Source organism: Sturnus vulgaris, chromosome 3 (genome assembly GCF_052056855.1).
Source record: "Sturnus vulgaris isolate bStuVul1 chromosome 3, bStuVul1.hap1, whole genome shotgun sequence".
Taxonomy (NCBI): domain Eukaryota; kingdom Metazoa; phylum Chordata; class Aves; order Passeriformes; family Sturnidae; genus Sturnus; species Sturnus vulgaris.
Genome location: NC_142245.1, coordinates 90,336,072 through 90,348,259, shown reverse-complemented (window position 1 = coordinate 90,348,259; position 12,188 = coordinate 90,336,072). Strand labels below are relative to the sequence as shown.

Below are 12,188 nucleotides of genomic sequence, written 5' to 3'. Positions count from 1 at the left end.
GTATTGGTTCTTCCTCAATTACTACAAGTCTCCTAAATTAGTTTTAAACCAGTGTTTCTGTTAGTTGATAGTGCTTACACAGAAATGTAGCTTATTGTATATACAACTTGCTAATAATGTTGATACCTTTTCAGGTTTGGAATGTTACTTTTTCTTTTTATTTCTTACATCATTGTCCAGTCAGACTACCATAAACATCCTGTCATAAATGCATGTGGTCTGTTTGCATCCTGATTAAATGCAATATTTCAAGTACTACATAGAGGAAAATACAGTATGTTTGTCGTATGTAAAATTATACATATGTATTTGAGTGTGCACACAAATGCTGTTTCCTCTATCTCTTAAATTAATAATGGAGAAAGAATCATATGGTGTTTCAGGTGGTTCAGTCTTTGTTCTGATAACTTTGACTGGTGTTTAGAAGGCTTCCCAAGTTCTTTTCAGAAATAATTTCAGATTTTCTGGTTGTGTTTAAAAAAAAAATTAGAGGGTTATTTTATAGGGGATGTGAATATAGAACAATACATATATTGACCTTTAAAACTCAGTGGTAGGAAAATGAGTTGTTTTTTTTCACTTGAAAGAAACTTGTGAGCTTGAGGTGCAAGTTTCAAATTTTATCCCAGCCTGACTTCTGCCTAGCAGTAAAAGTTGTGAAGTGGATGCAATGAATGGCTGGTCTTTCAGGAATTACATATTTTTAATTAGTATGTATACTAATTAATTAATACTGCATGTTATTTTTGAGTTACCTGTAAAATACTTAAGAATTTGATGCTTATTTATACAGTGTGAAATATCTTGAAATTTCTAATTTGTTCAAAGGTAGTTTTCAAAATGCAGCCTTACTTGGCAGCCACAGAATCATGAAATGCATGTTTATATTCAATATTTTATGTTAGATGTACATCAGCGTTATCCAAAGCTTGTAGCTTTTATAGGTGAAGGTAGCCACCTTATATACCGATACTAAGCAGATTTAATACATATATTTTTCCAGTTGTTTTAGTTAATACACCAATTAACTAATATTCTACAATAGTGTGACATGTATTTTTTGATCTATAGATTGCTAGGTTTATTTTTGCAGAAAAAATTGAATGTTTTAACTAGTTGTATGAGTTAGAAGAAAAAAGAACAATCAAATTGCAAAACAGGTTATGCCCATTTAAAAAAACAACTGTACACAAAGATATGTTATATAAAGTCACATAGGGCTAAATACTATGGAAATTGCTTTTATACAAATGTAAATTGTATATAATATGGCTTCATGGATTATATTTGCATTGGTAGAAGGCTGTCTAGGCACAATATGACTTCTAGTTCAAATATGTTTGGAAAAACATATATCACTTTCAATGATGTCTTGCTATTTAATTCTAATAGCATTGTAATTTTAGAAAAATGATTTTTCACTCTTCGTTAACTTGTAAATATTTCTGCTAGCTTCAGATTCTGGAAGGCTTTACTTAGTTATTTTTAATAGGAGAAATTATGTCTTCCCCAATGTCGTATAAAGTTGTAACAACACAGTGTGACATGTGACATAATTACTGCCTTGTGCTATCATTTTTTTTAGCTAATATTTTATTAATTGTGCTGCTTTTTTCTTCCAGCTGACAGCACGATCACTACCTTCCATACAGTCTGATGAGAGACTTCAACCTCTGCTTAATCATCTCAGGTAGTATAAAGTGAAATCATGAGTATATTCCTTAATACAGATTAAAGTGATTATTTTGGTAGAATGCCTTATGTACAGGTCTTATACAGACCTTATTTGTGTGATTTGCTTTGGAAAAAACCCCAAAAGTAATTCTTCAACTCAACAAAAGTTTTATAAATGACATGGAACATAATTTATAGAACTAGTGTTGCTTCTAAGTAACAAAAATAGTTGTAACCTTTATAAATTTTTTTTTGTACAGCAAATACAGAGTTGTTAAGCTCCTTTATGAACAAAATAGATTCCAAATTACAGTTCTCAGAACATGGGCCTTCCTCGTTGCAAATATTCTATGCTCCCTGCTCTTCTTGGAAGATTTTGCTGTCATTGATGAATGGAGTAATAATTTGTTCTTTTAATGGACCTATGTAGATTGCTGAAAGTGTGGGCTATTAGAGTAAATAGTTTGCCTCCCTCTTAGTTGTGTGTATGTATGTATATATAAATAAATATATTTATAAGCTTTTTACTTTATTTGTAGAAGAGGGTAAGCAGAGAACTCTGGTATCTTTCTTATATATATGATTGCTTTTTACCACTTTATGTGGGAGACTTTTCTTACTACAGTCATGTAGGAGGATAAGGTCCATACAATTAGAGCGAGCTGGTTTAGAATCATGGAATAATTTAGCCTGAAGTGAATCTCTGGAGATGATTTAATCTACCCTGTGCTCAATGCAGATCTGGCTAGATCAGGTCACTCAGGTGTTTGTTTTTGTAGAATTTTTAGTGTCTCTAAAGATAGAAATTTACTTCAATATTGGATGTCAACAATGAAAGCTGTTTTTGAACAGAAACTTCTTAGCATTAAGATCATTGAAATTATGTTGGATAAATTAGAAATGGAAGTGTTGAGGCTCCATTATGGCTGCATTGCATGGGGAGTTGGGATGCATATCTAGTTTGCTGAATCATGCTCTTTATTTTCTACAGTGCTCTACTGCTTGAGCTATCTGTTCCCAAACCCTGTCATTTTATTTTGATTTTTAAAAGTCTCATAATTTTTATTATATAAGAAGAGTTTTATGTTTTGTTGTTTTTAGTGTAAATCAGAATGGGAAAAATAGCTTTCATTGTATCACTGCTTAGTTACAAATGACTGAACTTTGTTCAAGAGCAATGAATGAAAACAAGAATTGCAATGTTATTGTTACTGTTACATAGCTGGGGGTACTTCTGAATGCCAATAACCTTCCATGATTTTATTACCCTACATCTTACTGGGATTGTGAAAATATGCCTCAGTGGTGTACCTTTCTCAATTTGAAGATCAAGAGCAATTAAGTTAGCTTTTTATAAGCTGTGCTTTCTAGGAGTAATTACTGGGAAATTGAAAATTTCTTTTGATGTATGCTCTGTTCTATATAAGTGGAACAGTCCTTCAGTATCACAATCAGTCCTGTCTGTGCTGTTTTTTTTAAATACTGGAAAAAGAAAGGTTCCAAAAGAAGGTACTTTACCAAGGATATTATGCCCCACATTTATGCCAACTGGTATTTTTGTACATTCTTATGTTACCTTGGGTATGTATATTATACAACTAGTAAATCACTTCCATTTTGCTCTTTTGAAAATGGAGGGACTGTTTACAGTTTATTTTGTTACCAGCCAAAAAAATGATACAAATACTTCCAAATAGCCCTTTTCGAAGTTCCTTTAAAATGAACAAAATATATCAGACCTTGAAACTTGAAAATCAACCTCTGGCAGTGAACAGGCAGGTGACTTTGTTATTTATTCCTGTGAATCTGTGATTCATTTTGCTTCATCTTGCTCATGAGAAAGGAGAATATTAGCTAGTTGTAGACTTTCTTTTACCTTCATTATCTGAATTTGTAGAGCAGTATTTTATTTTTGGCATATATCAATAGACCTCTGTCAAGGAAGCTAAAGCTTAGAAATAAATGAAAACAGCATACAATTGAAGATTACAGAGCATTGTTTAGTTGTTAATGCCCCACGTGTGCTTTGGCACTATTTGGTTGAGTGTGTACTCAGCAAGTCTCACATGATTTACAATGAGGAGAATGGTTTGTACCAGATGGATGCTCTGCCTTCCAAAGGGACTTGGGCAGGAGGGAGAAATGGGCTGCCAGGAACCCTGTGAAATTCAGCCAAGGGAAATAGCAGAGCTTGCCGTTGGAGGGGATTACCCCATGTGCCAGTATAAATTGAGGGTTGAACGGCTGTGAAGGCAGAAAAGGACCTCGGGGTCCTGCTGGACAGCAAGCTGTGTGCCACCAGGGTATCTGTGAAGCAAAGAGAGCTAACAGTCCTCTTGTATGGCATTGGGAAGGGGTCTTGTAGCAGGTCAGGGGAGATGATCCTTCCACTCTTCTCATCACTGGTGAGACCACATCTGCAGGGCTGTGTCCAATCCTGGGCTCCCCAGTATGCATGAGAAGAGACTGAGAGAACCGAGTTGTTTGACCTGGAGGAGATAAATTTCAGGAAATGTGTGTGTGCTTTTTATCAGTGCATGTAAATAGGTGTCTGAAAAGGCGAAGTGAAGAAAGAGTGAGTCTTCTCCATGGTATCCAGTGATAGGCCAAGAGGCAGTGTGCAGAGACTGATATGCAGGAAATTCCATGTAAATATAAGAAAACACTTTATATTGGCAGGGTGGTTGAACATTGGAACAGGCTACTCAGAAGTTTATGAGTCTCTATCCTTGGATATGCTCAAAACCCAGCTTTATGAGATCCTAAGCAGCCTGCTGTAACAAACACCATTTTGAGCAGGGGTTGGCCTAGATGATCTGCAGTGGTCTCTCTGATCTAAATCCTATATGATCCCTTACCTCTCCTTTCAGATAAAGGGAAAGAGGTTTCTTTGCTATGTTTGCTCTAATGTTGGCTTTATAAGTCCTAATTACTTGGTGTCTTGCTGGATATGAAATAATATAATTGATAAATTATTTTCTTTCTAAATTTGTAAATTTAAAAGTATTTTGGAACTGCTTTAGCTGATGCCATACTGTTTGCTTTCTTTTTCAGCCATTCTTACGTTGGCCCAGATTACAGCGTTCAAAAGAACACTGGAAAAATTTCTCTAGAGCAAATTGATGCTGTAAGTTGTGTTTCTGGAATTATATAGAATGTTGAAGTATAACTTTTTAAATTCAAGTACTCTATGTACAAACTAAATTTATCTTCTTTTTATTCATATTTGCTCTGTAACTGTTGAATGAAATAGTGTTGAAGTTCAAAACTTAGCAGAATTAGTTGAAAATGCATCCAATCAGGATTCATAAGAGTGAAGTTGCAGTGAAATGCTTAATTTGCTGTTCAATTTTATGTACTTTTACAAATACCTAACATAATTATAAGCAGAATTTAACAAAATTTTATTTAACAATCTTACGAACCATGATGTTTAGTTTATGGTTACTGTCTTGCAGTATTAGTCTTTTCAATGCTTTTTTAAAATTTTTGACTTACAGGAGAGGTTTTGAAAACAAGGAAGTAAATAAAATGGAAGTAAAACATGGGATGTAAAACACCATGCATAAATTGTACAGAGTCTGTTAAAGACATATTAAAACTCTTTTATCTGAATTTTAGGAATTGTATGTTTTCAGGGTCCATCTTAACCATAATGGTGTTTCTCTGGCAGTGAATTAAAATCCCCTTCCCTTCCCCAACCCCCTAAAACTCTATCAAAGGTCATTTTGCCATTCCAGATGCTAAAATAAAGCAGTCAAGGAATATTGTAATGCAAGCATGAGTATATTTTTCCTGACAGCAATTAAACCTGTGTTACTTTATAGCTGGAGACAGAGTAATAGAGGAGGTAGTATGACTGTCCTCTGGATTTTGTTCTTGAGATGGTTATTGAATTGGATAGTTTATGGACTCACTTGTGTTATGAATTCAGTCCCAAGACTCTCTGTGCATGCATATCTTTTCTTCCAGCCGTTGGCATTTTCAAACGGAGCTAATTAATAATCACAGTAAATATATATCCTACAAATGAAATGATCAGTGTGCCTTGAACAGCGATTCTTGTCTTGTCAGCTGTCTGTGAAGTCATTCCCTCTGTGCATGCGGCAGCTGCACAGAGCGCTCCGTGACAGCCACCACCTCCGCCACGGAGGCCGGATGCAGTATGGGCTCTTCCTAAAAGGCATCGGCCTGACCCTGGAACAGGCACTGGAATTCTGGAAGAAAGAATTTATCAGAGGAAAAGTCGATGCAGATAAGGTAATTCAACAAATGAAAGGCATTTCAATATGTAAATGTGGAGGTGTAGTTGCTGCGTACCTTGTGCTAGAGATTTGAATAGATGATTTCTGAAGTAGGAAATTGGGCAAAAGGTACAATAATGTATTTTAAAGAGAGAAGTTTTGGCGTTTTTTTTTTTTTTCTCTCTTTGCTTATAATTTTAGTCATTTTGTTGGGTATTGACCTGAACTATTGGTAACAAAGGTAAGCTATAAAGAGGCTTTTATAAATGTGGACTAGAAAAACCGTACCAGTAAATTACTGGGAAACCAGTGTCCTTTATGAAATGCAGGTACTGTGTAACTAAATTAATTCACCAAGCAGATAAGTGACCAAACCCAGTACTGCCTGAAAGACAAGGTTAGCCTTTATAGTTGTTTAATTAAAAAAATATTAATTGGACATCTCAAAAATATTGATTGGACATCTCTGTGTGAAGTAGTCTTGCCTTAGCAAATTTACAGTTGAAGAATGAAAGAAGCAACTAGGGACAGAAGAATATGTCCAAGGAAATAGTGAGAAAATACTGTTCAGTGCAATGGGAGGTATTACTGACATATTAGTCATTGGGCTCACTCTTGCCAATATTTTTGAGAATATTGTGGGTGAGGAAGATGTAATGTCTGATTTTTGAAGGATTTTGAACTGCTCCTTATCTTGAACAGCTCAGGTACAATGAAGCAAGCTTCCTCTTTCAGCATTCTCTGCCTGGCCTGTTATATGTGTTAGAGCAGAGTTTCAGACCTTATCTCAGTTTTGTGTGGAGTGTGATACTTTGTGTTCAATATTGTGAGATCTCAGCCTTCCAGAATACCATGAAGTATTTTGAAGTGCTTGGTAGACAATCTTTCATTATCTTAGGTTCTCTGGGCCACTGCTATTTATACAAGATACAGGGCAAAATGTAAAGTTGGCTGAAATGAATTATGCACTTATGCCTCTTTCAAGACCCCGAAGATAGATCAGCTTGTGTGCTCAGCCCTGGCCTGCTGGGGGTCCCTCTTGGAGCCATTGGCTTTGGCTCTGTCAGACAATGGGGGAAGCTTCTGGCAGCTTCTCACAGAACCTAACCCTGTAGCCCCATCCACTGCCAAAACCTGGCTACATAAACCCAATACAACTAGTAATTAATTCCACTGCAACATTTACTGCCACTCTAAAGAGATGTTCTTGAGACTTCTGTAAAAAAAATGTGTTTTGAAGGTTTTTTTTTAACAAATTACCTATCTCCTTTTAAATCATATCACATTTAAAGAACTAGCTAAACAGAGATTTAGATACTCACTGGAATCATATCTTTAAATCCCTTTCTCCTTCCCAAAAACTTTGCACACAAGTTGATCTATCTTCTGGGTCTTGAAAGAGGCGTAAGTACCATAATTCATTTTATCCAACTTTATTTTTCGCCCTGTATCTTGTATAAATAGCAAAGTCAAGCCTGAAAGACAGGAGGGATGAGGGGAAGGTGTTTTAAGATTTGTTTGTATTTCTCATTTCCTTCCTCTGATTTGATTGGTAATAAATTACTTTACCCAAGTCGAGTCTGTTTAGCCTGTGACAGTAACTGATGAGTGATCCCTCCCTGTGCTTATCTTGTCCCATGAGTCCTTTGTTGTGTTTTCTCTCCCCCGTCTATCTGAGGAGGGGAATAATAGACATGGGTGAGTACCAGACATCCAGCCAGCATCAACCCCCACAACACTAGTTGAAAATTCAGGAAAATCAAGAATTTTCAGTTGCCATATCCCATGCTTAAAGGAACTGAAAGAATAAAAAAACAAACTATTAGAAATCATAACAGTATAAAGACACACATTTGTTATTTCTGTTTCAAAAAATATTGGGAGAGCACATGTGATTCCACCTACTTGTGCTTTGACCAAATGTGTACATGCACATGTATGAAGACATGTATGCACTGTGGACCCTGTTTTCAGTCACAGGGTTATGACCTTTTATTATGGAATCTCTGTTGATAGGCCCTAGAAATGAAGTTTTATGATGCTTCAAGAGTTAGAAAGCACACTGTGAATCAAACAAGGAGTTTGGTTACTGCGTTTTTAAAAAGCTCCTTCTTCCATGTAATTTTGTTCCTTTTCAAGTTCTAGATAACCAGTTTCAATCTTGAATAAAAAAGAAAACCAATTTTTCATGCCTCTAACTGAGGTTGGTGGCCTGTGATTTTTCACAGTGGTGTCATACAATGCTTAATGTCCTGAAAAAAAGAAGATTAATACAATTCTTATTGCTATTTTCTTTTGACATTTTTATTTTCTGGCATTTGTGCCATTGTTCCTTTCCTGTAGAGTGGAGATAATTAATTACACTGTTTCATTTTACTGGAGCATTGTGAAGATATATGCATGATACTTTGTAAAGATTAAGGTTAATGATGTATTACCTACTGACTCTTATATTGCAAAGAGGGAGTGTTCAATTTGCTGGAAATGGTTATGATTTCAAAATTGTTTGTTCATTTTTGTCTTTAATAGCTGCAACATCTATGCCAATTTTCAATCCCAAGAATTCTTGGCACACAACTTCAGTCTTCAGCAGGAAGGAAGTTAGCATGAGCACATCAGCTGGCTGAGCATGGCCTCCAGGCTGAGGATAGGCATATGGACAATTTCCACCAAAAAGAACTCCTCCTGTGCTCTGAATAACTGATTCAGGCATACCTCAGGGCTCATTGATAAAAACACTGTGGAAAAGCTTTTAAGAAATTTTATTTTACCTTTAGAGAGGAATCCATGAAGTATGAATGAAGTGTGAAACCATTTAGTTAGTGGGGGAAAAAAAATCAAGTAACACCTACAAAGAAAGTGCTGAAACTGGTAGAGATGCTCTGTTGGTGGGGTGGGGGAGGGAATGGTCGTGTATTGGCATGTTCACGACAGGGACAAATGCAGAAGGCAAAACAAAACATTTTCTAATTTAGGCACTGCAATTAAAATTACTCTGCAAATTGCTAGGTTAAGTGTGCCTAAATTGTAAATTGTTGTTTTTCAGATAAAAGGATCAACTGCCAAATAGGAGTAGATGCATTACTTCTGAATGAGTGGTTGTGCCAGTTGGCTTCATAACTTCAGTGTTATTTTAAGACTGGTTTTTTTTCTATAAATTGTAATCTTACTCTGAACAGATATTGATTCTCTTAGATTCTTTTACTGTTCTTGCTTAAAAGGTGACTCCTGACCCTGTCAAAAAAAAAAAAAATGGTGTGAGGGGTGTAACTCCAATGTGATTTAAAAATACACAAAGGTAATGAGATGACAAGACAAATAATTAGACTACAGGTGTAAAAATGCCTTCATAGTTGAAAATAAAATCCTCTAACAGAGGTCATAGTGGAGATTGTTACTGTTTTCAGATTTTTTTTTATTAACCTGCGAACGGGAAAAGGAGGAGTTGAAAAAAATGCAGTATTTTGAACAAAGGTAAGAAGGAAATCAGAATCGGTTTCTTTAAGGTGTTGTTCAGTTACTTCTTCAATTAATAGCCTGGATGTGAGATTTTGGTACTGAAGGAAAGCTTTAAGGCAGCTCCTCACTTTTTGCTTTCTGTTGCTACATATACTTGTTATACATGTTCTTTTTCTTAGCCGTAATTGGTGTAGGGTGGTACAAAATACCCTCTTCTAGTACTCTGGTTTTTTACCTCTGTGCAGAAGTAACAGTTGCTAGTTATACACTGCTGTGTTGAAAAGTAGCTCCTTTGGTACTGCAGTTTGATATTGCACTAGTTATAATTATCGTTGCATATGCTACTGAAGGGCATCTTAAAATTGTGCAAGAGTATGGGGGTCTATTTATCCAATAAATCTCCAAAAGTGAAGTATTACTATAGTTACAAAATTGTCCTTGTGTCAGAACAGCTTTCTTCTCATTGTTAAATCTTCTGGAAAATGAGACACGGCTCTTTAGCCCCTGTGTTGTAGGACTCTTTCTTCAGAGATGTGATGATACTCAGGCTTGCAAATCCTCTTATTCATCCTGACTCGGTCTTCCAGATTAATTGACTGTAGTTTCATAGGGCATATTGTTTTCTATTGCAGTTGATTGCAAATGGCAAGGAGCAGGTTGTTTTCTGATTGTCTGAGGTATGCCTCTTCGTCTCTTCTTGCTAGTGAAGGTCCTCATGACAGGGGTTTTGCTGGAAGAAGGAAAAGGAAAGTTCACTCAAATTCAACCTTGCTCAGAGTCTGTTATTGTAAGGAAGCAAACCCTTCACAATGAACCTTCTGAACTTCAGTTGATCATTGATGTATTCTACATGTTTCTTCCACACACGGTGATCATGTATGCAGCTGAGGACAGATGATGTGACAGCCATATACTGCATCACTATGCAAAGAAATATGTCTCCTACTCTGCTAAAAAGCAATGGAACTTTGGGATGACAGTACATCCCAAATTATAGTTCCAGGGACTTTATTTTCTTGGCTTTTTGATTTCTTTTCCAAATAATCTTAGGAGGTTCTTGAGCCTGGATTCAAGAGTGACCTTTACTTTGATTGCAAAAAGATGGTGATGAATGTTTCCACCAAGGTCAACCAGAAATTCCTTGAAGGGGGAGCTTGGACTAGGGACTTCATGAGGTCCTTTCCAGCCTGAATTACCTTGTGATTCTGCAGACAGGGCTAAATCCAGGTACAAACCCGTGTTTATGAGAGCCAGACACTAGAGGGAGACAAGATAGTATGGAATAAACAAATGTATAGATGTAAATTAGAAGAGTTTATGCTGTAATGCTTTGTAGGTCTATACAATTATATTATTTTTAAAACCCTGTGTATTTAAACAAAAGTAGATGTAGGCACTTGGCAATCTTCAGGTCAGTGCTTTTGAGCACATACAACTATCCCCAGTGCAATTTATAATGCGTGGATGATATGGTGGTTCTTTAAAATAACCTCCACGTGCTCAAATCCTCAGGAATATTTTCTCTATCAGTTGGTTACATTTGGATTTGGTATTTTACTTTCTCATTTCTTAGAGAGATTTGTGGGTTGTTTAGCCCTTGGACATTTTTTTCTTCCTTGCCCCCTTTGTATTGGGTTTTGCTGGCTACTATTTTAGGAACGTTTTGATTCACAAATCAGAAAAGGATCTTTATTCTGCCACATTTTTAATTATAATTCTCTAATTGAATGTTATCTGCTATTTTTATTCCTGAATTATTTAAGCTTTACAAATCTACAGGCTAGAGTGACATTTTGGACAGCAAGGCACAATATATAACATCTAAGAGATAAAGATAAAATTGAAATCTCTCTATATGGATTAAAATATAATTTAAAAAAAAATTTACATCAGTAGTACTGTAATGTAAATGATGGCCAGGCTTGAATTCTCCTGAGATATATGAAGACTAAAATAGAACTTCAAGAAGATGATGTTCTCTCTTCTAGGATATATAAACCAAAATTTTATTAAAAATGCAGCATATATTGGCAATAAGACCTTATTTCCTGAATTCTGCAGTGGAGGACTAGGTCATGGTAATAAAGTTGCCATGTGTCAACAAAATGTTAATATAGTAAAGAATATTGTTGTTGCTTTCAGTGGTTATCAAGGGTCTAGATATTCACATTATTGAATAAATTGTATTTTTGTGTTAAACTTACCATAAAATCATGAAGTTTTTTTTTCTTCCACCAATGATTGTAAAAATTAGCTTCAGTAGAACCACTTATTATATTTGTCTTCAATTATTTGGAATTTATGATTTCATACTTTAGTTGTAATGAATTTTAAAGATTTTGAGTGAATAATTTTTATAATGTTTTGGCAAAATTACATTCCATTCATACCATTATTATATGTGGAATGGCAATACTTATGTAATGTAACTGAGTTTCAAACAGTGTGTTTCAAAATGTGTTTTGTATTCTACAAAGTTAGCTCTTGAATTTTCTTTATTAACAGGCTAAAAGTGATTTGATTGTCAGAAGAAACATGAAAATGAATTTTTGATTTGCATGACTCATTTTTATTCCCAAATGTACTGTTTAATTTGCATTAAACTTTTTCTTTCAATGCAAGTTCAAAGAAAAATACAGTAATGTGCTGTTGTTAGGGGTCTCAAGACAGTAAGCAGATGGTCCAAGTCCTATATCCTAGCCATGTAGGCTTGAAGTAAAAATTCAAATTTGAATTTTAACTCCAAAGGCTAAAGAAAAGAGCCAGGTAAAGCAAAGAAAGCCAAGTCTATGAAATCAGAGTATTTGTGTA

At 35.4% G+C, this 12,188-nt stretch overlaps 1 protein-coding gene across 1 annotated transcript in view; it reads left to right on the top strand.

Moving 5' to 3' along the window:
* Positions 1-12,188, top strand: part of PRIM2 (DNA primase subunit 2) — an 89,016-nt gene that overhangs the window by 51,613 nt on the left and 25,215 nt on the right. The window contains exons 7-9 of the mRNA XM_014892784.2: positions 1,623-1,690; positions 4,729-4,801; positions 5,749-5,934. Coding sequence (XP_014748270.1) covers positions 1,623-1,690; positions 4,729-4,801; positions 5,749-5,934 — 327 coding nt within the window. The remainder of the gene's footprint in view (positions 1-1,622; positions 1,691-4,728; positions 4,802-5,748; positions 5,935-12,188) is intronic.